The 26,912-nt window shown below is 38.9% G+C and overlaps 1 protein-coding gene across 12 annotated transcripts in view; it reads left to right on the forward strand.

The window, feature by feature from the left end:
• The window catches only part of gbf1 (golgi brefeldin A resistant guanine nucleotide exchange factor 1), a 289,880-nt gene that overhangs the window by 208,002 nt on the left and 54,966 nt on the right, over positions 1-26,912 (forward strand). For 10 of the 12 annotated variants that reach the window (XM_043679174.1, XM_043679176.1, XM_043679179.1 and 7 more), the window contains 9 exons: positions 1,218-1,395; positions 2,183-2,442; positions 6,373-6,568; positions 8,990-9,201; positions 9,292-9,390; positions 10,379-10,573; positions 11,305-11,491; positions 20,916-21,053; positions 22,268-22,356. In XM_043679174.1, the coding sequence (XP_043535109.1) occupies positions 1,218-1,395; positions 2,183-2,442; positions 6,373-6,568; positions 8,990-9,201; positions 9,292-9,390; positions 10,379-10,573; positions 11,305-11,491; positions 20,916-21,053; positions 22,268-22,356 (1,554 nt within the window). The remainder of the gene's footprint in view (positions 1-1,217; positions 1,396-2,182; positions 2,443-6,372; positions 6,569-8,989; positions 9,202-9,291; positions 9,391-10,378; positions 10,574-11,304; positions 11,492-20,915; positions 21,054-22,267; positions 22,357-26,912) is intronic. The other 2 variants (XM_043679175.1, XM_043679185.1) reach the window with 1 other exon arrangement.

A 26,912-nucleotide genomic window follows, 5' to 3' on the forward strand; every position in this document is an offset into this window, starting at 1 on the left:
CTGCATTCTGATGGGAATGATTGAAATTCACTGGGAAAAAATATAGACTGAGAATAACCTAAACTGAAGCTGAGTGAATTAACTCCGTTAATGCATTCTTAGAAATTGCACTAATGCAGTAGCTTGAAAACATAAGTTAACTAATTATATCCTTCAGTTTACTGACACATTTATTTTAATTTCTAAATCTGTATCAAACCATTTAAACTGCAGTGAGATATTTAAAAAGGTACGTTGTTTCAGTTAACTACTTGGAGTTCAGCTGAAATTTGGGTTAAAATGCTTAAACACAACTAAAAATACTGAAATACTGAAAAAGCTTTCATCAGAGTTAAAAGTTCTGAACGTTAAGCTCAGCAATTTCCAATATTTGTTTCAGTTTACCAACCTCTAATTTTCACTTGCATATACCATATTACTAAATCTATTATCACATATATGCGTAATTAATCATTTTGGATAGTCAGTGTAGTTCATTGTAACACAAGTGAGACTTAGTATTAATCTGTATTTCCTAACATCTGTGTTTTTGAGCTGGGTACAAGTTGAATGAACTTGGAACTAGGTTACATAGAAGACCTGACCTCAAATGCTTCCAGTGTATACTTTGTGCGAAGACTTTTATTGAATGATTGTGCTGTGGTAAACAGCATATTTATTTACATTGCAATTCAGAATGTGGTTTTTTCGAACCACTCAACTTGGGTAGATTTTTGTGCCTAGAATGCACAAAATGCAAAGGCTGAATAAGATCTTACGAGATAAGGAATGTCTTGCCCTCAATTTGGAAAGTATTAATTGTAAGTTTTTTTAAAAAACGTATTATTTCAAGGTTATGCTCTGATGCTGATGTTCAGTTTATAATCATAAACCAACTGGGATCTATGTTTAACTGCAGTCATGTCTTAGTACTTTTGACTGATTATTATTTTCTGGTGACTTTCCAAAAAATTTTATATTTTCTCATTTAATTGTCTCATGGGCATGGTAACGGTTTTCAGAGCATTTCATTCTGAGAAATTGTTGTCATTTTAAAATAAATGTGAAAGAAAATATTTTATCATGAAGTTGATTGCATATTGTGGAATGAGCATCACCCACTGCAAATGAAAAACTGAAGGAGGAAACATCTAAGCGATTAACACTCTGTCCTTGATCTGTGTCTTAGGATTTCAAAGCAGTGCTCATATCATAATATATTATAATTTAACTTTCAGCTTAAAATGAGAGCTGGAGGAATGAGTGATTCGTCAAAGTGGAAAAAGCAGAAGAAATCCCCACGACCATCCCATCATGCAAGCAAGCTTCCCCTCACGTCAGAGCAACCATCTGTTCCAGGCCAGGTTGTGTACAGTTCAGTAGGTTCTGTACCTCAGCACTTAAACAATCATCCAGGTATGGTTTAACTTTTTGCCCTTTGCTCTTTGAGGAAACCATGAAATCAGCTCTTTTTGTGAAAGGTCCTGAAGAATTTGCTTTATTGAAAAATCAGTTGTCTCTCTTGAACAGCACTTTGGTTGAATTATACCATGTACAAACCAAATCTGTAATCATTTCTAAATTAAAAATCATACAACACCAGGTTATAGTCAACAAGTTTATTTGGAAGTACTAGCTTTTGGAGCGCCGTTCCTCCTTCAGTCCAAAAGCTAGTGCTTCTAAATAAACCTGTTGGACTATTTGTTGGACTGTTGTTGTGTGATTTTTAACTTTGTCCATCCTGATCCAACACTGGCATCTCCAAGTCATTTCCAAATGTAATCAGTAAATTCTTTATTTCAAAAAAAACTTTCATAAAATATAGAGGAAATCATCTTCTGGTTAGTAGATAAGGAAACTTTTACCAAGGAGTGTCTAATTTTTCTTCAGTGTTGATTTGGTTGACTTGAAAAAAGTGCGCGTGAGAGGGCAGTAGTCGATTTTACATTAGTGTTCACATTCCCTTTGAGGTATTGGTTTTACTGAGCTTTAAAGTTATAGTGCTGAGAATTAGACTTCAGATATACTATGCAATCTTTGCAAAATAACTTGGGATATGGGAACTTGAAGTGATGAATTGTTTGTATTTGACCACTATTACAATGGTATTAAAGTCTCATGAGTTAAAGAAATTAATGGATAATTAAACATTTTAAGTTTGTGACTTATGGACCTGTGTAAGATGTACTTGTTGTATTTAAAGGTGAAGCACCCTTCCTAGAACATTCCGTTGTACCGACAAGCAGTGCAAGTTCGACTTCAACTGTTATTTCTGAAAATCCATCAACTGTCTCAAGCCCTACCACAGACAGTGGCATGGAGCTTTCCTCAAAGACAACATTAAAAGAAGATCTTACAGACCTTGATCAGGTCAATTCTACAATTATCACACCAGTAAATACCCCTTCCACTGAGCCTGGTGAAGAAAAAATGTTAGAACTGCAAATCCAGCAAGAATCACAGGTAAATGCTACAATTGATGGAGGTTTTTCATAATTACTTACTTTGCACCCTTTTCAATTGCTATCTTCACGAATGTCTGGTCAGAATTTCAGTGTGCAAAATGAAACAAACGGCACAAAGGTAGGTCGGAAAACAAGTTGTGAAGAGGATGTAAGGAAGCTACAAACGTTACAGATAGTTGAGTGGACAAAATGTGGTGAATGCCACAAAATATGACAAAATGTGAAACTGTCCATTTTGGCAGAAAGAATAAAAAAAAAGTATATTATTTAAATAGTGAGAGATTGCAGCGCTCTGAAATGTAGAGGGTTCTGGGCATCCTCATGCATGAATTGCAATAGGTTACTATACAGGTACAGCAAGCAATTAGTCCAGAGTGTGGTGCTGGAAAAGCACAGCAGATCAGGCAGCATCTGAGGAGCAGGAGAATCAATGATACGGGCATAAACCCTTCCTTCTGCTGCTCCTCGGATGCTGCCTGACCTGCTGTGTTTTTCCAGCACCACACTCTCGACTCTGATCTCTGGCATCTACAGCCCTCACTTCCTCCACAGCAAGCAATTAGGGAAGCTAATAGAATGTAATAATTTATTGTGAGAGGAATTGAACAGAAAAGTAGATAGTTAATATTCAGTTATACAGGGCAGTAATGAGACCATGTGTAGAGTATTGTATGTGGTATTGGTCACTTTATTTAAAGAAGGAAGTAGATGCGTTGGATGCAATTCATTGAAGGTTTCTAGATTAATAGAACATGGAACATTACAGTGCAGTACAGGCCCTTCGGCCCTCGATGTTGTACCACCCTGTGAAACCAATCTGAAACCCATCTAACCTACACTATTCCAATCTCGTCCATGTGTCTATCCAATGACCATTTAAATGCCTGTAAAGTTGGCGAGTCTACAACTGTTGCAGGCAGTGCATTCCACGCCCCAACTACTCTTTGTAAAGAAACTACCTCTAACATCTGTCCTATATCTATCACCCCTCAATTTGAAACTATGCTCCCTCGTGCTAACCATCACCATCCTAGGAAAAAGGCTTTCACTGTCCACCCTAATCTAACCCTCCAATTATCTTATCTATTTCAATTAAGTCACCTCTCAACCTCCTCTCTAACGAAAACAGCCTCAAGTCCCTCAACCTTTCCTCGTAAGACCTTCCCTCCATACCAGGCAACATCCTAGTAAATTTCCTCTGATTCCTTTTCAAAGCTTCTGCATCCCTCCTATAATGCAGTGACCAGAACTGCATGTAATACTCCCAAGTGTGGCAGCACCAGAGCTTTGTGCAACTACAGCATGACCTCATAGCTCCGAAACTCGATCCTTCTACTAATAAAAGCTAGCACACCATATGCCTTCTTAACAACCCTATCAACCTGGGTGGCAACTTTGAGGGATCTATGTACGTGGACAACGAGATCTCTCTACTCATTTACACCACCAAGAATCTTGCCATTCGCCCAGTACTCTGCGTTCCTGTTACTCTTTCCAAATTGAATCACTTCTCACTTTTCTGCATTAAACTCCAGTTGCCACCTCTTAGCCCAACTCTGCAGCTTGTCTATGTTCCTCTATAACTTACAACATCCTCCGGCACTATCCACAACTGTACCGACCTTAGTGTCATTCACAAATTTACTAACCTATCCTTGTATGCCCTCATCTAAGTCGTTTATAAAAATGACAAACAGCAGTGGACCCAAGACAGATCCTTGCAATACACCACTAGTAACTGAACTCTAGGATATACATTTCCTATCAACCACCACCCTCTGTCTAATTTCAGCCAGCCAATTTCTGATCCAAACTGCTAAATCGCTGTCAATCCCAAGCTCTGTATTTTGTGCAGTAGCTTACCATGCACAACCTTATCAAACGCCTTACTGAGATCCGCATACACCATATTAACCGCTTTCCCCTCATCCACCTGTTTGGTCACCTTCTCAAAGAACTCAATAAGGTTTGTGAGGCACGACTATCCTTTACAAAATCATATTGCAATCCCTAATCAACTTATTCCTATTGAGATGATTATACATCCTATCTCTTATAACCTTTTCCAACACTTTACCCACAACTAAAGTAAGGCTCACCGGTCTATAATTACTAGGGTTGTGTCTACTCCCCTTCTTCAACAAGGGAACAATATTCTCTATCCTCCAGTGTTCTAGTACTATTCCTGTAGACAATGATGACATAAAGATCAAAGCCAAAGGCTCAGCAATCTCTGCCCTGGATTCCCAGAGAATCCTAGGATAAATCCCATCTGGCCTAGGGTACTTATCTATTTTCACACTTTCCAGAATATCTGACACCACCTCCTTGTGAACCTCAATCCCACCTTGTCTAGTAGCCTGTTTCTCAGTATTGTCCTTGACAACATTGTTTTTTTCCAGTGTGAATGCTGATGAAAAATATTCATTTAGCACTTCCCTGCTCTCCTCTGACTCCATGCACAAATACCTGGCACTTGGGGGTAAGTGTAGCATTGTCCTATGATGATAGATCGGACAGACTAGCCTTGTACCTGCTGGAGTTTAATAGCATTCAGATAATTTTATTGACACACAAGGTCCTGAGAAATCTCTTTTGGGGCAAATGTAGAACTAGCAGTCAAAAAGAAATTTAAAATTCAGGGCTCACCATTTGAAAGAAATGAAGCTGAATTTTTTCTGCAAAGGCTGAGGTACACATGTTCCTTCGTTAACAAGAACAAGAGGTTATCAGGAGAGTGGAGTGGGGGAGCTGCCTCAAAGTGCTGAATGGCCTACTTTTGCTCCTTGTTTGTATGTTTGGACATGTTTTAGCATTGTACTGTGCTACAAACGCTTGCAGAGCAAAATTTGTTTTCCTTGAGTATCTAAACAACAAATAACATTTCAATCGATATTTTCAAATTGTTTCGCACACATATTTTCAGTAACAACTAGAAAGAAAGAACTTGCATTTAGATAGTGCTTCGTACATTATCCCAAGCAGTGACTTGCTTTTGAAATATTGGCAACAAAGCTGGAGCATGCTTCCATGAACAAAAATGAGAGAAGTAACCAGATTATCATCTGAGTGATATTGGTTGAGAGAGGAATGCTATCCATGGCATGAGGGAATGTCCTTTCTCTGTTTGGAATAATGTGATTGGACCTTGTACATGCACATTAACCAGCAAAAAGGGCTGTGTAGAAAATTATGTCCAGAAGATTGAGCCACAAGCTGTGCAATAGCTCAAAAATACTGCACTAGAGTACCAGCCTAGATTCTAGTCACTGCAGTGGGCTTGATCCAAACATCTTCTGCCTGGGGTTGAAATATTACTCGTCAAGGCTGAGGGAAGATAATAATTTGATGCATAATAATTGGAATACTTTTGCTGTTCATGTCCCAAGTGGACCAACATTTGGAAGTTGTTCCACCAATTAGATGATTGCATATTTTATCATACATATGGACTGGTGTAAGAAATAACAGCCAGAAGGTCATTCCTATTGGTAGTAAAATTTCAAAAATCTCATGTAATGGTTTGTTTCTTTTACTTGTGTTTCTTGGTTTGTTTTTGATAAAGAACTGTACAGTACCATCTCCTATTCATCAAGTTTGTTCCCCTTGACTGAGTGAGGTCAAGTCTGCACTTCCTGGTTATAGAGTTTATGATTGTTGTAGACAGTTTTTTTCCTTCAGTTTATCTTCAACTCTCTTTCTTTGTGTCAAGGCCTTCTACATCAACAGTATTTAAAGAGGCTTTAAAAACCATTGGGTTATCTATGATTGTGACAATAAGTCATGCATGTTGGTGAACTTTCTTTTTCTCAAGTAGACAGTTAACCCTTGACCATATCAAAAGTTTGTATAATGTTCGCAGATACAATGTAAAGAATCTAATTGGACCATCCAGATGAACTAACATGAAAGCTTACTATTTTCCTAGAAGAGTGGAAGAGTGGACTGTTTTATGCCAAAGGAAGAGAAGGCTCAATCAATGTCAGTGGAATCTATTCCAGAAGTATTTGAAGATCGTGATTCCCTTGCAGAAATGTCCGATACTGCTTCAATCCATGAAGTACATGATATGGACTATGTTAACCCTCATGGAGTTAGGTTTACACAGTCAACTCAAAAGGAAGGTTTGTAATAGTGATCACATATCCTGATGTTAAATACAGTATGCAATATGCTGATAAAATAGGTGCTTATGAATTTTAATAAAAATCAAATTTGCATCTTTATATATTTTACAATCCACTAGTATCATAAATGCTAATTGGCCTGGTTGACTTAGTTTCAGGTTGTGTTATGCAAATTTTACATAACTTTGATGTTCAACCTGTTTTTGTTGATATTAAATTGAACATGCAGACTAATGTATTGCATTCTGATACATCTGTTTGAGCTAATTCCTGAATCCTTGATGTAACTTAAAAGTACAAAACAAGACAAATAAAACTTAAAATATTATTTTCTGAAGTTATTTAGCTTACCTTTAAAAATTGAAATGAGAAAAGTTTCCACCTATGCTAATTTGTAAATTACTGTATTTAATATTTCATGCGGTGACTTAAAACGTGTCCTGCTTGGAAAATTTTCTTAAGTTTTGAGTATGTGTCTTCTTCCTGAATTTTATTCCACCTGTTTTTTTTTCTTCCTGGGTTTTATCTAACACTTCTTTCTCTTCAGCTCTCGTCCATCTCTCTGAATTGACCCAATAAACATTTGACTTCCAAATTTCTTTATCGTGCCACTCAGCGGTTTGATTAAAATTAGAAACTTGAATTAAACTGTTCTTTTACATTGAGGCACTTTGTCTCAGCAAAACTCAGAGTATGGAGCACTTTGAGCAATTCATAAGAACTTAAAGTATATTTCCATGGACTAGTTGGAAAAGGAGAAAACAATTAAACTAAAATTAAAATATTAAAACATCAGGTATGGATAATCTGTGCTCATGTTTATTCAGTGAAGCTGTGGATTTCGTAGCAAAGTTGCTAGATTCGTTAATAAAATTCCCAAAGAAGACAGGATAGTACCAAAGAACCACGAAATGTTAATTTTATGTAAAAAAAAACGGACCGCACCAGAGAACAATCAATGTAAGGTTAACGGTAGCAAATGTAGTTACAATTATACTGAAAGAAGTGGTAGAAAAACATCTGGAGACAGAAAATCCAGTTTTTCAAAAAGGCTCTATGCTTTGTGGAAAGTAAGTTGCACAGAACTAACTTGATAGAATTCTTTGAAAATGTATCAGAAACATTAGACAATTAAACATAAGACAATGGAAAGCAAAAACAGAATGCAACAAGTTATGGTCAAGGGTATTTATTATTTAGGTGGGTGAAGATAGTACTCCAAAACTGGGGACCACTTACTCATCATTGCATTTGTACTTGGGATTAAGTTACTCAATATTAAAGTTCTCAGATTATAGTAAACCAGTGTGTAACGTTGAGAAAACATGTGACGTAATACAAGACGGCATTGGAACTCTTGGAGAAAGTTGATGTTATGTGGAAAATTAGTTTGATCATTGACTAATGAACCTAACCTACACATCCCTGAACACTATGGGCAATTTAGCACGGCCAATTCACCTTGCCTGTTTGGACTGTGGGAGGAAACCGGAGCATCCGGAGGAAACCCACATAAACACTGGGAGAATGTGCAAACTCCACACAAACAGTCGCTTAAGATTGGAATCCAACTTGGGTCCTTGGTATGTGGGGTAGCAGTGCTAACCACTGAGCTACCATGCTAAATTGCCCTTACTGTTCAGGGATATGTAGGTTAGGTACATTAGTCAGGGGTAAATATAGGGTGAGGGAATGGGTCTGGGTGTGTTCCTCTTCAGAGGGTCGGTGTGGACTTGTTTCCACGCTGTAGGGATTCTATGATACGCAAAGGCTGCAGCATGCAAGTGCAGAGAATCTTATCTGCACCTGTGTCAGCAAATACAGTATTTTGCAAAACACTTTTTTAATCCCATGATGGCACATATAAATTTGTGATGACATATTAGCTTGGAATTGTCTGCACGTACGTTTACGAATTAGCGCACGTACAGTTGCGGATGTCAGCAGACTCTGTGCCTTTGTAAAATCAAAAGTGTGGGAGAATACAAACCAGGGAACATATGTACGCAGTAGTTGTGAATAAATTCACTACACAAACAAGGAGAAATTTACATATCCGGAATGGTTAAAAATATGAGATACCGATGACAGGAAATGGATGTGACAATTGACTTTAAAACTTTCAGAAAGGAACTAAACAGATTTACTGAAATAGGTTGTACTCATCTACTCTGAGGAGACTCATAATGTATAAGCACCAGCACAGGGCATTTTGCACAAATTGCCTGTTTGTTGTTAACTAATGCAGCCTGCGCAGACATGTTATGAAACACCTCCAGGGAAGTTGGGACTTGAACCCAGTCCTTGTTGCCCAGAGTTTTGAACGCTAACACCTGCACCATAAGATTCTTAATAGCCTTTCTTATACGCTCCAAATTCTACGTAATTTGGACTAACACGTGAGTGCATCTCTTTCAGGTGCAGCTCTGGTTCCATATGGTTTGCCTTGCATACGAGAGCTATTTCGGTTCCTTATCTCTCTCACCAATCCACATGACCGTCACAACTCTGATGTGATGATTCATATGGGTTTACAGTTACTTACTATAGCACTGGAATCGACCCACATCGCCAACTATACTTCTTTGCTTGGTCTTGTTAAAGATGAGCTCTGTCGACACCTGTTTCAGGTAAGCATTTGATAATTCATTGGATTTTTTTAGACTGGTGAATTTGTAATGAGGGTATACCACAACTGTGTTTCCTAAACTGTTTTTCAGCTGTTAACTGTGGAACGTCTTAATTTGTATGCCACTTCTCTCCGGCTGTGCTTCCTTTTATTTGAAAGCATGAGGGAACATCTTAAATTTCAACTTGAGGTAAGTGAAATTTAATGATGAAACTGAGTCTAATCAGAGTGGTCTCAGTGGATAGAATCTGCTTCATATGCACATTGACCAGCCTTTGTGGTAGCTGACCATGATGATCATCCTTATCCTAGTTTAATCTTGGAGATCTAAAATGCAATCTGGACTTCAGGAGACCAAATTCTTTCAATCCTTTTTGTTATTCATTCTCATCTGACTTCATTTTGATAGGATTATGTTATGACTGCCAAGTAAAAAGTCAGATCTGCAACAAGGGGTGATTGTTTATGTAATGAGCCTAAAAGGGCATATTGTTTGGGATATTGGGGTTTAAAATGGGTTTAGACAATCATGAACATAATGTTGTCTGCCCTGGCAAAGGGTCACTGGATTCAAAACATTAACTCTGTTTTTCTCTTGACAGTTGCTGTGTTTCTCAGCACATTGTGCTTGAGATGTCTTTGTGGTTCTTTGTGGTTATTCTATTGGATTAGCTGCCTATTATACAACCTACCTAATAGCTTTCTTATTCTTTTGCAATGTTAGAGTTGATTTTAATTTGTAAGTGAGTTACAAAAGTATCTTCAATGTTTCCAAAATTAAAGTTGCCTTCTATTTCATGACTTCAAAATGCATTTTTTGTTGGGAAAGAATTTGAAGACTCATCATTGATGTAATGACCAGTTTTAAATGACTATTAACACCATGTTTGAATGATACAGTGAATGCAAATACTTTGAAATACTTTTTTTGTTGATTTGTTATGTTTGATACAGAAATTATATTGGTCATGGTGGAGCAGCTATTCCAAAGTAAATTAAGAAACTGGCATTTTGCAGTTGGACAAACTTTCTGTTGTCCTGCCATACTGTTGCAAGAATATATTTTAGAACTGTAGTTGAGGCAGTGTCTTGCTGGTTGAAGTCCTATACAGCTCAGTATGGTTTAGGAAGTTGTAACTAGCATTATCCGTGGAAAGCTTATGTTTTGTCTTCCCTAGATGTATTTGAAAAAGCTGATGGAATTGGTCACCTCAGAAAATCCAAAAATGCCATATGAGATGAAAGAAGTGGCTTTGGAGGCACTAGTTCAACTGTGGAGAATCCCAAGCTTTGCCACAGAACTGTATATCAACTTCGATTGTGATTTCTACTGTTGTAATCTGTTTGAAGATCTTACCAAGCTTCTTTCCAAGGTAAACAGACTGGAGGGAGTTATTGTTCCTTTCAAATGTTGGGTTTTTCTATCAACTTTAACATGGCATTTCATTGTTTAATTTTTCAAATAAAAGAGCTTTCCCAAGAAATTCAGTATCTGTAATACTGATTAACCCCAATTTGCTTGAGTGATTCTAAAATTGAGGCAATGCAAAGCAGGCTTGGAAATTCTGTTATGGAACAGTACTGGTGTTTCCAATAGAAAGTAGCAATTCAATTATTTAATTTGTTGTTAAATCATCATTTATCATACTGGAATTAAAATTATGATGTTTTGATACTATGTTATTTGAGAATTAGTGCAATTGTTTCTGCTGATCAAGTCTCCACTATAGTTTTTAAAGCTTTGTTCCACCCTACTTTCTTTCAAGATACAAGCTTATTCTTCAAGTTTGCTGTCTTGTAACATTGCTGAAAATGTGTTGCTGGAAAAGCGCAGCAGGTCAGGAATTCCTGAAGAAGGGCTCACGCCTGAAACGTCGATTCTCCTGCTCCTTGGATGCTGCCTGACCTGTTTTCCAGCAACACATTTTCAGCTCTGATCTCCAGCATCTGCAGTCCTCACTTTCTCCTGTCTTGTAACTTTGTAAACAAAGTGCAAAGGAACATCAGCCAATCTCTGAATTATTGATGAAAACATGATTCCTTTAGAATATTTGCATCTGTTCTGTTGATTTTACTAAACATCTCTTACTGTTTCCATTTTTAGAATGCTTTTCCTGTATCTGGACAACTGTACACCACTCACTTGCTGTCACTTGAGGCTTTATTAACAGTTATTGACAGCACTGAGTCTCATTGTCAAGCCCAGGTTCTCAATAATACTTTACAGCTGGACAAAAGAGATGGAAGTACTCTGACAATGGAAATGAGCAATGGTAAAGACATTCCAAATGGTAAGCTATTTGTTCCAGGGGAGGCTCTGTTTTTCTGATAGGCAAGTCCCACCAGGTTGGTTGCTATATTTTGATCAGTTAAACAATGGCTGTGGGGGGGGGCGAGCGGGTGGGTACCCATCTGGGTTAGATGAAGGCAATCACAAAATAAGAGAGCAACTTAAGGAAAATTTTTGTTCCAAGTATCTGTCATAGTATCATTTGAAATGTGTAACGTAAGGCTATTTATTTTGCTGCTAAAGCTTAGGCTACATAATGTGGATGCAGTCGGTTATTCATTGTACAGTTTCGGTACTCTAAAGTATTACGTTTTCCTACAATTTACTTCTAAAAACCTTGGCTATGCAAGAGTTGTGAGCAGGTTAGCTGGTATAATTAATCATGGTCGAGAAGCTATTCCCAAATTAATTAAGAAATTGGCATTTTTCATTTTTACAAATTTGTTGTTGTGTTGCACTGTTGTAATAATGTCATAGAGTCATGTGTTTTAGAACTGTGGTTGAGACTCGTGTCTTGCAAATTGTGGATAAGAAATGGCTTCAATGTCAAAAATGGTGGTTGAATCAAAGTCAAGAAATATATTTGAAGGCAAAGAAATTGGAGGACTGTGGGAATGGCTGTAAAATTATTTTAAAGAGCAGATAAGCATGAATGGTTTCTTTCTGTATTGTTAGATTGTTTGAACAATAACCACAGGCCTGCAATTTCACTTATCTATCAACTGCATGCTAAGATTTTGCTGCGTGACACAAAAATCCAAATGATTAATAGTGGTGTGTCACACAGGACGTGGGGTAATTCCTGCTGTTTTAGACCAGATGTGGCAAGTAGTTGAATTTACTCAGTTGTTACGAGAGTGACTTAGTTGCATGATTATCTCTGCTACCTTGCTTGTTCAGATGTCATTCTAAAGAATTGATTTTGGCCGCAATCTCGGAGGGATTGACGTCGTATTCTACCAACAAGATGCACTTTGCAAGTTGGGAAACTTGGGATGCATTCTGTACCAATGTATTCAACTTAATGATGTAATGAAACTACCTATATTATTCATTGACAATTTCAATAATAACTTGGAAGAATTTGTAAATCAGCATTTCATATTGGATTGAACGTAATCCAGTTATGAAACAATTTGTATTAGAGATGCAACCTGGTACTTGAGAAAGTATTCGCTTAATGTAGTCTTGTAAAAACATAATGTTATTGAAATGTGTCTGTCTAGATTTTCATTATTATTAGTGTTTTGAGTAACAATTGCAGCTCTTGAACTATTGTCATTTTGACTAGTTTAAAAAAATTGACTTGTCATTAAGACTGACAAATCGTCCTCTGGATTGATGATTCGAAGTCACTGAAAGATGTGTATTATCGTTTCATACACTAGTTGAGATGAGAAGATATTACTGTGATTTTTGAGACTCACTTACTCTGGAAGGCAACATATCGTTAACTTTCAGATGCACACTGTATTTCTGTTGGATTATCTATTATGTTGTACCTTGAACTGTTTCATTGTATTCTTAAATTAATACTTGGAATTTTTATTACTAATTAATGTTGGTTTGATAGTGACACATGCATGTCATCAAATTATGACATTAAGGACTCAGGATAAGTCACTGATAAACATTTTGACTGTAAATATAAGGGTGATTGTAGAATGCACCTCTCTTGTACCCTAGAACACAGCACAAGGCAAAGCAGCTTACTGTTCAAGTCAACTGCTCACATACTTGCTTCATCTAATTTTCTGATGGTCATTGAGTCCAGTATTCCTTTGTATAGCTATGGGTTTGGCTGCCCTTTTTGAATAAAAAGGTGTTATCATCCCTTTAGATTCATAGAAGTTTACAATGCAGAAGGAGGTCATTTGATCTATCTTATGCAGGTTCCCGACAGAGTTAACCAGTTAGTCCCATTCTCCAGTCATAACTCCATCATCCTCTAAATTTATCACTTTCAAATATATGTCTAGCTCTCTCTTGAAACCTCCAGTGCAATCTGCCTTTACCCCTATGCCAGGCAGTGCATTCCAAATTCTAACAATTATTTGGGTAAAGAAATTTCTCCTCATCTCATTCCTAGCTCTTGCTGACAATCTTGAAATGTTATCGATAAAACAATTATTGGAAACCGCACATCTTTCTTCACCCTGGTAAAATAGTTCATAATGTTGAACACCTCATAAAGTTACCTCTTAATCTTCTCTGCTCCAATAAGAATAAGCCCAATTTCTCTAACTTTCCTTGTGTCTCAAATCCCTCATTTCTGATATCATTCTAGTGAATCTCTTTTGAGGTTCTGTAGGGCTTTAACATACTTCCATAAATAAGGTGCCCAGAACGGAATGCAGTACTCCAAATATGATCTGACCAATGATTTGTAGAGATGTAAAGACATGGAGATGTACAACACAGAAACAGACTCTTCGGTTCAACTCATCCATGCTGACCAGATATCCTAAACTAATCTAGTCCCATTTGCCAGCACTTGGCCCATATCCCTCTAAACCTTTCTTCGTATATGCATCCAGATGCCTTTTAAATGTTGTAATTGTACCAGCCTCCACCACTTCCTCTGGCAGTTCAATCCTTGTACATACCATCCTTTGTGTGAAAAGTTGCCCCTTAGGTCCTTTTTAAATCTTTCCCATTTCACTCTAAACTTATGCCCTCTAGTTCTGGACACCCCCACCTCAGGGAAAAGTCCGTATCTATTTACCCTATCCATGGCCCTCATGATTTTATAAACTCTATGAGGTCACCCCTCAGTCTCTGACACTCCAGAGAAAACAGCCCCAGCCTATTCAGCCTCCCCATAAAGCTCAAGCCCTTCAATCCTGCCAAAATCCTTGTAAATCTTTTCTGAGCCCTTTTGAAGTTTCACAACATCCTTCCGATAGGAGGGAGATCAGAATTGCACATAATATTCCAAAAGGGGCTTAACCAACGTCCCATACAGCCAGAACATGACCTCCCAACTCCTATACTCAATGCTCTCACCAATAAATCAAACCATACCAAATGCTGCCTTCACTGTCCTATGTAACTGTGACTCCACTTTCAAAGAGCTATGAACCTGCACTCCAAGGTCTCTTTGTTCAGCAACACTCCCCAGGATCTTACCATTAAGTGTCTTAAGTCCTGCCCTGATTTGCCTTTCCAAAATGCAGCACCTCACATTAATCTAAATTAAACTCCATCTGCCACTCATTGGCCCATCTGATCAAGATCCCATTGTATCCTTAAGTAACCTCCTTCGCTTGTCCACTATACCTCCAATTTGGTGTAATCTGCAAACTTATGAAGCATACCTCTTATGTTCACATCTAAATCATTTATATAAATGTGAAAATCAATGGACCGAGCACCAACCTTTGTGACACTCCACTGGTCACAGGCCTCCAGTTTGAAAGATAGCCCTCCACTACCACCCTCTGTCTTCTACCTTTGAGTCAATTCTGTATCACTGTATTCCATGTGATCTAACCTTCCTAACCAGTCTACCATGAGGAACCTTGTTGAACAATTTACTGAAGTCCATATAAATCACGTCCACCGCTCTGCCCTCATGAATCCTCTTTGTTACTACTTCAGAAAACTCAATCAAGTTAGTGAGATGTGATTTGCCATGCACAACGCTATGTTGAGTATCCCTAATCAGCCCATGCCTTTCCAAATACAGGTAAATTCTGTCCATCAGGATTCCCTCCAACAACTTGCCCACCTGCAATGTCAGGCTCACTGGTCTATAATTCCCTGGCTTTTCCTTACCATCTTTCTTAGTGTAGCATCACTTCCTTATTTTTGTACTCTCTGCCTCTATTTATAAACACAATGATCTTATAAGCCTTATTAACAACTGCTTCAACTTGTCTGGCCAAGAGAATGACGCACTTGAACTCCAAAGGAACTTCTCCTGTACTGCTCTCAAAGTTGTACAATTTGAACCTGTATCATCTTTCCATGTTTCTTCTATCTCACATTTCATCTGCTAGATGTCTACCCATTTGGCCAACATATCAATGTCTCTGAATTGCTCAGTATCCTGCTCACAACTCCCTATTCTCCCTAGCTTCGTATGAGCTGCAAATTTAGACATTTTGCCCTCAGCATCTATGTCCAAATTGTTTATGCAAATCCGAGAAAGCAAGGGTCCCAACACCAATGCCGGAGTAATAACACTTTCAATTCATCTCCAGTCTGAGAAATACCCATGTATACCGACCATGTGCTTCCTATCTTTTAGCCAACTTCAAATCCATGTTGCCAAGAATCTATTAATCCCAAACATTTCTAATTTGCTAACCAACTTGCCATATGTCACTGTTTCAAATACTTTCTGGAAGTCCAAATATATAACATGCACAGCGCTACCCTTGTCCAGTGCCCATGTCACCTTGTCAAAAAACTCAACTAAATTTGTCAAACCTGACTTCTTACAAAGCTGTTTTGACTGTCTAGTATTAACTTATTTTTCTCTGTATATTTATCTTATTCCATATTATGGCCTTTATCGATTTTCCCACTATTGATGTCAAACTGGCAGGTCTGTAGTTTTCTGAGTTATGTTTTTCCCCTTTGTTAACCAACAGTGTCACATTTGCAATCCTCCAGCCCCCAGGACTAATTCTGTGTTATGGGGGGCCTGGAAAATCTCCAATAAATGCAGCATGAATTGCTTCTTTACTTCTCTCAGCAATCTAGGATGCACCCTATCTCAGCATGGCAACTTCTCTATGTGGTGTGCTGCCAGCCTTTTCAGTACCTCTTCTTAATCACTATACTGTCCAGTTGCTCACTATCCATACTTGAAACTGGACCATTATCATCATCTATAATTTGATGAAGACAAAAGCAAAGTATTTGGTACTTCTGCCATACCATTGCTTGAGTGAGCTTGGTCCTTATGGGTCCCACTCCGTCCTTCACTAATCATTTACCATTAATATGTTTGAAGAATAATTACTATTTGTTTTAGTGCAATCTGACATCCTTTTCTCCCACTTCTCTTAGCTTTCCTTATTCTAGCCTTGGCCTCCTGCATTTGAGATAATTTCCTGATTTCTATTGCTATTATTGTTCCAGTGTGCATCATATTCCTCCTCTTTCTTCTTTATTTTCTCATTAATATTCTTAGTCATACTTTAGCTTTGAATAACCCATATTAAACCTCAGCATGTTCCTTGTACTCTGGAAAAACATTGGTTTCACCTCTGTCTTTGAAAATATCCAAACAAGACTTCTATAGCACTTAAAATCATTCCAAATACTAATGATAAGAAAAAGCAAATAAAGGAATGATTATATCCTAATGTAACTTTGAGACCAGAAACTGGGATGCTTGATGTAAAAGGCAGTTTTTGTTGGTGGGAGAATATTGACATAGTTCATGTGTTGTTTTTTGGTAGATTATTGAGCTGTTCTAATTGACCTGTAAGTTACCTACAGGTTGTGATCTGTGACTGAAACTGTGTTTGAGAACTAGGATTTACAACAGCATGTGAGAGAATTAGACCGTAGAGATGCCTGCAATTTGTCAAGGAAATTGCATTCAGAAGCGACCCCACAAAATGTCATTAATCAAGCAAAATCTGCAAACCTAGAATATGACTTTCGTATGAGCACCAGTAACAATAAGTAATGGGATGGGGGGTTTGCGCTAGTCATTACTCCACTCTTTGTTGCCCCATTATCCATTGATTTGCATGTACATACTTGAGAGAACCGTTTTCGCTTCTTGTGCAACTGTTTCACACTTGCTATTTCTGCATGTTGTTGAAAATCCATTCAATAGTTTAAATGGGAAATAAATCCCCTTTTGTTTTTTCCGTTATTCTGCCTTTAATCAGATTTTACTGAAACACATCTCCAATGAATAGCATGGACCCCCAATAGTTAGAAGGAATATATTAGAGGAAACTTGAGTAAAGATTGAAGTAGATGGGGTCTCACTGGAACAATTAGATAAGGGAGTGATCTGTATTCTTGTGCTCCTAATTTGAGGCTTTGAGAGATCAGGAAGATAGAGTCTCTGACCTACTCTTGTTGCTATACTCTAGATGTGGCTTGGTCTTGTTTAAACGTCTTGCTGGTGAAAATCCTGACCTGTAGTTAGTGTTTGGAGGTGGTGTACCATCAAAGATTAAAAATGCTGATGCAGACACGATGGGCTGAATGACTTCCTCCTGCATTGTAACGACTTTATAGTCTTGTGATGCCTCAGAAACATGGATAAGAATTAAAGATCTATAAAAGAAGATGCCTTTGAATTGAGGATACCAAGACAAATGCTATAAATGCTATGTACAGAGCAAAAGAAAACTAAGAGGTGCTTGAAACTGCGTGAACAAAAGAGCAGTTTCAAAAGTGGCATCCAAAAAAGTCAATGTCAGGTTTTCAGCCTTTTGATCAAGGCTGAACAGCTACACATATCTGCTGCAGAGGGCAAAGTGGAGAACAGCAGACCAAGAATTTGACCTCCGTCTAGTTGGGTGACCGATGAGCTACAATAGATAAGAAAGGAGAACATAAGACGAAGATACATCATGGTACATCATGACAGCAGTTCACCTGGCAGGAGAAGCTGAATGAACTTAGAGCCTGGATTAATGCATGCAGTTAGGCTATTGCTATCACAGAGACCTAGCTGAAAGAGGAACAAGATTGGCAGCTTAATGTTCCAGAATGTCGATATTTTAGACAAGTCAGAGGAGGAAGCAAAAAAGATGGAGGAGTTGCATTACTGGTTAGGGAACATATCACAGCAGTGTTGAGGGAGGATACCTCTGGAGGAAACTTGCAGTGAGGCACTATCAAGAATAGGAAGAGCGCAATTACAATCCTGGGAATATACTACAGACCTCCCAGCAGATAGAGAGAGAGATTCTGGAAAGATGTGAAAATAACAGTATAGTTGTGGTGGGTAATTTTAATTTCCCCTATATTGACTGGGACTCGCTTAGTGCTGGTGGTTTGGATGGGGAGCAATTTGTTAGGTTTGTCCGAGAGAGTATTTTTTTTGAAGCAGTACATGGATAGTCCCAACAAGGGAGGGGGCCATATTGGACCTGGTATTTGGAAATGAGCCAGGTGATCCAAGTTTCAGTGGTGGAGCCATGACCATAATTCTGTAAGATTTCATATCTGTATGGATAAGGACAAGAGTGGACCTTGGATTAAGGTGTTAAATTGGGGGAAGGCCAACTCTGACCAAATTAGGCAAGAATTGGAGAATGTGTATTGAGAGCCCCTGTTTGAGAGTAAATCCACATTTGACATGTGGAATTTTTTAAAAGTCTAGTGGTAAGAGTGCAGGATAAGCATGTTCCTGTGAAAATGAAGGATAGGGATGACAGGGAAAATTTTCAGCATAGTCAAAAAGAAAAGGAAGCATACCTAAGATCTAGGCAGCTAAAAGCAAACAAAGTTCTTGAAGATTATGAAGAAAGTAGGAATGGGTTCAAATGGAGAATTTGGAGGGCTAAAGCATCTATGTAATGTCCTTGGCGAGCAGGGTTAAGGAGAATCCCATGGCATTTTATACATATATTAGGAACAGGAGGTAGTTAAGGAAAGAGTAGATCCACTCCAGAATAAAGAAGGGAGATTGTGTGCAGCCAGAAGAAATAGGTGAGATCCTTAATGAATACTTTACATCAGTATTCACCAAAGAGAGGGACATTGAGTTTAGGGGAAGGTAAGTAAATACTCATGGGCAGGTCATCATGAAGGAATAAGTGTTGGGTGTCTTGAAATACATTAAGATGGACAAGTCCCCAATACCAGGTAGGTTCTATAGCAGAATACTGTGGGAGTCAAGAGAGGAAATAGTTGGAGCCTTAACAGATATCTTGGCATCCTCTTTGACCTCAGGCAAGATTCCAGAGGACTGAACATAAAAACCAGGAGCAGGAGGAGGCCATCTGGCCCTTTTGAGCCTGCTCCACCATTCAATAAGATTGTGGCTGATCTTTTTGTGTACTCGGCTCCTCTTACCCGTACTCTCACCCTTAGTTTTTTTTTAACAATAAAGGAATTATCTTAGCTTTAAAAACGTTTACTGTAATAGTATCAACTATGTCCCTGGGCAGGGAATTCCACAGATTCACAACACTCTGGGTGAACACTCTGGTTCCTTCTCAATTCAGTCCTAAATCTGCTACCCCCTAATTTTGAGGCCATGCTCTCTTGTCCTAGTTTCACCCACCAGTGGAAACATCCTCTCTACTTCTACCTTAACTATTCCCTTCATAATTTTATGTGCTTCTATGAGATCCCCCCTCATCTTCTAAATTCCGATGAACATAATCCCAGTCTACTCAGTCTCTCCTCATAAGATAACCCCCTCAACTCTGGAATCAACCTAGTGAACCTCCTCTGCACCCCCTCTAGTCTCCTTTCTCAAGTAAGGAGACCAAAACTGCATGCAGTACTCCAGGTATGGACTCATCAGCACTCTGTACTGTTGCAACATAACCTCCCTGCTTTTAAACACGATTCCTTTAACAACGAAGGACAAAATTCCATTTGCCTTCCTAATTACTTGTCGTACCTGGAGACCAACTCTCTGATTCATGCACAAGGACACCCAGATCCCTCTGCATAGCAGCACGCTGCAACTTCTTACCATTCAAGTAATAATCCTGTTACTCCTACCAAAATGGATGACTTCACATTTATTCACATTGTATTCCATCTGCCAGACCTTTGCCCACTCACTTAAAATAGTTATGTTCCTCTGCAATATTTCAGTCCTCTGCACATTTTGCTCTGCCACTCATCTTCGTGTCATCTGCAAACTTTGACACACTACATGTCCCCAATTCCAAATCATCGACATAACTTGTGAATAATTGCAGACCCAACACTGATCCCTGAGGCACACCACTAGTTACTGATTGCCAACCAGAATAGCACTCATTTATCCTCACTCTTTGCTTCCTGTTAGTCAACCAATCCTTTATCCATGCTAATACTTTACCCATAATGCCAGTGGCGTTAAAAAGACCAATGTTTTCCCTTTATTTAAGAATAGAAACCGAGATAATCTAGGTAATTAAAGGCAGTGAGCCTGATGTCATGGTATGGAAACTGTTAGAGAAGATGCTGAGAGACAAGATTTATTTACATTTGGAAGTGAGCGTTAGGCGGATTGGATGTGTGTGGAGAAAGACATTATTTTGAAGAACAGGTGAGTTCTGTGCGATTAGGAGACCATCAATTGTATCTCGACTGACATCAGTAAAGCAGATTTTCTGGTCATTATGCATTTAGATTTTTGGGATCCTGTATTGCACAAATTGGCTGCCATGTTTTCTACATGACAGTATTGACAACATTTTAGAAGTGCTTTGGAACATCTTGAAAGTTAGAAAATGCAATGCAATTTATAAATCCAAGTCTTGTTACTTCCTGGGCAGGTATCGAAAAGTCAGGGACTAGTGGCAATTCACTTCCTTCGGACATGGAAGTATCACTACCTCACCCGCCAACCAGTGGCCACCTTATGGCTCAAAAAATGAAATTGGGCCGGCAGGTTCCAGATGAAGGTGAAACAGGTAAAACTTAAAGCTTAATTAAAAAGCTTCCAGGTCATTTTAAAAATCCTTGAGTTACATGGTTATGGTTTTGGCACTGAGTACTGCACCAAGACAGTTAGTCAATAGTTTTGGATACCGAACTATAGTCCCTTGTCTGTTTGGATCCTATTGCGAAGAACATGTTTTTTGACAAAATTCTACCATAGATCAATAACCCTGACAAAAATGTACAAATCCTTGTAATGTCTTATTTATTTGTAACATTTTTATGGAAATATCTTTGACAGTGATTCTATTTGATGCACTTTATGAACAAGATAAAATTTCTATGCAGGACAAATTGCAATAATGTTAAATTATGGTATAGAGTGTTACTTAACTTCTGTACAGCTAAGATAAACACTGAAAGTGCTGAATGAAGCCAGGACATCTTGCAGAACTTGTAATAATTAATGATCAGAGTCCAATAACTTTTCTTTGGAACTTCAGATCTTTACCATCCACAGTATTTTGCTTTTGTTTTACTATAGCCCAGTTGTTACTGAGTTGTTTCTAGAGTGCAAGTTTCTTTCCTACCATTTGAACTTGGATTAAAAAGTAAAGCATGAACCTTTTAGGATATTAATGTTGTATTTAGGCTGAGGCCAGTGAAGATCCCAGAGTTAATTTGTGGACTTAGCTGAGATACTGGCGAACTCCGCAGTCATAAGGATATTGCATTTGTTTGCAGTGTCCTTGAGCCAGGCAAGAGAGAAAAATTGGTTATGCTTACTAAGCCTAATGGTTATCCAGCACAACCTCTATGTTACAGCATTAATGATAAGATTAGGATAGGCTAGTGAACTTCTCCCATGGCCAACAAGGTTTGTAAAAACTGTTTTGTTATCAAGGTATCTTGAAATGTTCAATATCAATACAGCTATTTATGGTTCCTTTTCAAAATAAGATGGACGAAAAGATAAATTCAGATTTGTATTTCTAAATTGTGCCAAGCTTTCATTTTTAAACATTCTTTCCTTTGGTCACAATTTTTTTTTGGAATCAGGATTCACAATCCTAACATTCTTTGGCTTGTCAGAGGTTAGGTTTTTTTCCTGCATTTTGCTGAGCATATGTCTGGTCAAAAATTAGCTGTAAGAATGCAAATTGTAAATTGTTTATTTTTGTGTTTCTATATGTAGACATTTTCAAAATTAGCATAAGATTTTGAGTTCTGATATGTTCATTTGCAGTGGAGAAGAGGCCACCCAAGAAACCAATTCGATTTTCTTCTTTCCTACCAAGTCCTCAGGAACTGTCAGAGATTAAAAGCAAAAAAAAAGTAAGTAATTTATACTCCATGTTAACAGTCTCTCCTCTATTCTTTCTCCCAATTCACAACTGGTTTAACGTGAAATGTTGTATAATAGCCTTGTTGCAACAGTATTGCTACAGATCAAGTTGCTGCTTAAATAACCATAACACTGTTGAGGTGTGGAATGCTTTCTGACTTTGTGCATTCTGATGCTACCTGCATAAAACCCCCTTCCAAAAGATTGTTATTTGGAGAAATTTTCTTGTCCACTTCCTACTCCCAACGATCTACTCAGAAAATTAAACTGAAACGAATATGTATGATATAATTAAATTATAATTAAGTATAATTATATCCTTCTCAACCCAATATTCAATTGTAGCCATAACTGTAGCTACATCTGTAAAACTCTTCATGTCTTTGGGTCCTTAGGAGCTCTCCTCAGATTGCCCATGGTTGGAGGTCTTATGTTAAGACAGTGAAATGCTTCCATAAATCTTGCTATCTTTTCCTTTGATTCCCAGCTCCTTTTTTTAAAATGACACCTCCTGCAACCTGAATTGTTTGCCCATGCTTTTGGGCACTCCCAATTAATGTCCTGTTCCTATCTTGTCCAAGTTTCAGCTGCATGTTTTATTCCACTTTTACACAATTATCAAGTTCGACCATAAAATAAAGGAATAGGATTAGGCTGTTCAGTCCCTTGAACCTGCTCTGTCAATCAACAGGATTATAGCTGATCAGACATTCTTTCACATCCACTTTTGTGCCCTTACTTTGTAATCCCTGATCAAAAGTCTATCTGATTCACCTTAAGTATACAGAAGGACTCTATCCGCACAGCTCTGTATGGCAAGGGGTTCCGAAGATATTCAACTCCCTGAGAGAAGAAATTCCTCCTCATCTCAGTCTTAAATTGGTGCCCCTGTGTTTGAGACTCTTCCATCTCTTCCTAGCATCTCCCATGAATGATGTATGTCTCAACATTTATCCTGTGAAGCCCCTTGAGAATCCTGTATGTTTTAATAAGATTGCCTCTCATTCTTCTAAACTCAAATCTATCCATGCATCTCATAATTTTGTCAACTGCCATCAGCTCGCTCCTCCGCCTCTGCCGTCAAGTGAAAAACCTCATTCAGAGTTTAAAACAGGAGACACAGAGAAATTTCGATAGGATCTTAAGATGGGTTGTCACACTCTGAGTTATTACAGAGGCAAGGTGGGAAAGCTGGTCACTTTCTGGCTTCAAGGAAATTGCAGGAGTGGGTGATTAAAATCAGGCATGGTTGAGAGGCGTTCTGAGATCCTGAAGGATGGTGACGTTGGAGCAGATTACAGTTATATTAAGTGGGGAGGAAATAGAGAGATTTAAAAACAAGAATGAGAATTTGTAAATCAAGATGTTGTTTACCCAGGAGCCAGCAGGTATTGGGTGAACAAGGCTTGGCTCTAGTTAAATCACGATTGGTCGTGTTTTTAGATGACCTAAAGTTTAAGGAGGAAGATTCTATATGGCCTACCAGGGGAGTGCAGAATAAATGAAGAAGACGTTAGCTTTTTCAGCAGTAGATGGGCTGAGACGGTGCCAATATCGGGTGATACAGGGAGGTAGGAATATTTGTGTGGCACGAATAACAGCTTAGAGTCTTAGCTCAAGATCAAAAGATACCGAGGTTCCAGACAGACTGATGTTGCAGACTTACCAGAAAAACGAATGGAGTTGGCAGTTCAGAAGTTTGAAGTCATTGTCTTGGATCCAGCCTCCAGTCCTCACAATGTTTAATTGGAAGAAATTTCTACCCATCAGTGCTGAATATTTGTGAAGTAGCTGATAATTCAGCAACTGTGGCAGAGTCGAGAGAGGTGGTGGCAGGGTACAACTGCATATTGTCAGTGTACATGTGACAACTCGTTTAATTTTGCATTTAATACTTTGTATTTCACACATGGTAATACTTCTTTGCCTCGAAATGAGGTGGAGGTGCAGTGGTACTGTCACTGAGCTAGTAATTAAGAATCCATAGATTCTTAATTAGCTTCCATAGTGCAGATGGAAGCTATTCGGTCCATCAAGCCTATGCCAACACCCCTCCCCCAAAGAGCATCCTACCCAGACCCACCCTATACTTGCATTTACCATGGTCAGTCCACCTATACTGCGTGTCCTCGCAACGTGTGAAGAAACTGGAGCACTTGGTGGAGACCTGTACGGCATAGAAGGAATCTGCCATCTCCACATAGGCAGTCACCCAAGGTTAGAATCAATCCTGAGTCCCTGGCACTGAGAGGTAGCAGTGCTAACCACTGAGCCACTGTGCCACCCAAAGAACCTGAGACTAATGTCCTGAGTATGGAAGTTCAAATCCCACCATGATGGATGGTGAAATTTACTTTCAATAAAAATGTGCGATTTAATTAAAGAGTAATGCCAACCATGTAAAACCCTGAGGAGTAGAAGTAGACCATTCGGCCTATTTTGTCTGAAATGGTATTAGAGGGGAGGGGAGGCTGTTCACAGAGAAAAGAATATTTTGCATGTGGGAAATTTTCAAAAAGGAGATGCTGAGAGTTTAGAGAGAGTACGTTCCTGTTAGTATGAAGGGCAAGACTGAAAGGTGTAGGGGACGTTGGATGACTGGACATATTGAGGCTCTGGTCAAGAAAAAGAGGCAGTGTATGTAGGAATAGACAGATCAAGTGAGACCCTGAAGGAATGTGGTAGGGGGTAGGTGTTAAGAGGGAAATCAGGAGAGCAAAAGGGGCATGAGACAGATTTGGCAAATATGGTTAAAGAGAATCCTAAGAGATTCTACAAGTACATTAAGAACAAAAAGTTACTAGGAGCAAATAAAGCCCCTTAAAAATCAACAAGGCTCTCTATGTGTGGAACCACAGGAGATGAATGGCATGTTAAACAAAAGGTTTCACCTCAGTATTTACTGCAGAGAATGACATGGAGCTAGGGAAATTAGGGAAATGAGCATTGCTATTTTGTCCACATTTCAGAAGAGGAGGTGCCGGAGGTTTTAAGATGCATAAAGGTAGGTAAATCAGTTATATCCCAGAGCATTGTGAGAAGTTAGGGAAGAGATTACAGGACCCCTTATAGAGATACTTGTAACATTGATAGCTACAGGTGAAGTGCCAAAGACTGGAGAGTGGGTAATGTGGTGACAATTTTTATGAAAGACTGCAAGGAAAAGCCAGGAAACTATAGAGCGGTGAGCCTGATGTCAGTGATGGGTGAGTGGTTGGAGAGTATTCTGACAGAGAGGATTTACATGCATTTGGAAAGGCAAGGACTGATTAGGGATAGTCAGCATGTCTTTGTGCATGGGAGATTGTCTCTCACAAATTTGATTGAGTTTATTAAGTTTCCAAGAAGGTAGGTGAAGGCAGTAGTAGACGTCTTCATGGACTTTAGCAAGGCCTTTGACAAGATCCCACGTGGTAGACTGGTTAGTAAGGTTAGGTCACATGGGATCCAGGGAGAGAGAGCCAATTGGAAGCAAGATTGGTTTGATGGTAAAAGACAGAGGCTGGTGGTAAACTGTTGTTGTTCTGACTAGAGGCCTGTGACCAATGGTGTGTCACAAGGATCTATTCTGGGTCCACTATTTTGTCATTTATATCAATGATTTGGGTGAGAATATCAAGAGGTATGATTAGTAAGTTTGCAGATGACACCAAAATTGGTGGTATAGTGGACAGTGAAGAAGATTATCTAAGAGTACAGAGACATCTTGATCAGATGGGCCAATGGGTCCAGAAGTGGCAGACGGAGTTTAATTTAGATAAATGTGAGGTATTGCATTTTGGTAAGGCAAACCAGAGCAGGACTTACACAGTTAATGGTAGGGTCCTGGGGAGTGTTGTTGAACAGAGACCTAGGAGTTACAGTTTCATAGTTCCTTAAAAGTCGCGCTGCATGTCGATGTGGCACTAACGAAGGGGTTTGGCATGCTTGTCTTCGTTGGTCAGAGCATTGAGTATAGGAGTTGGGACGTCATATTGAGGCTGCACAAGATTTGGTGAGGCCACTTTTGGAGTACTGCATATAGTTCTGGTTACCTTGCTATAGGAAGGATGTTGTTGAACTAGAAAAGGTGCAGAAAGAAAGTTACAAGGATGTTGCCAGGGCTAGAGAGTTTGAGTTATAAGGAGAGGCTGAATAGGTTGAGGTAGGAGGGGAAGGATTTGGGGGCGGGGCCTGAGGGGCAACCTTTTGTTGTGGTTCTGTTCGCTGAGCTGGGAATTTGTGTTGCAGATGGGTCGTCCCCTGTCTAGGTGACATCCTCAGTGCTTGGGAGCCTCCTGTGAAGCGCTTCTGTGATCTTTCCTCCGGCATTTGTAGTGGTTTGAATCTGCCGTTTCCGGTTGTCAGTTCCAGCTATCCGCTGCAGTGGTCGGTATATTGGGTCCAGGTCGATGTGCTTATTGATTGAATCTGTGGATGAGTGCCATGCTTCTAGGAATTCCCTGGCTGTTCTCTGTTTGGCTTGTCCTATAATAGTAGTGTTGTCCCAGTCGAATTCATGTTGCTTGTCATCTGTGTGTGGCTACTAAGGATAGCTGGTCATGTC

This window comes from Chiloscyllium plagiosum, chromosome 38 (assembly GCF_004010195.1).
Source record: "Chiloscyllium plagiosum isolate BGI_BamShark_2017 chromosome 38, ASM401019v2, whole genome shotgun sequence".
NCBI classification, from domain to species: domain Eukaryota; kingdom Metazoa; phylum Chordata; class Chondrichthyes; order Orectolobiformes; family Hemiscylliidae; genus Chiloscyllium; species Chiloscyllium plagiosum.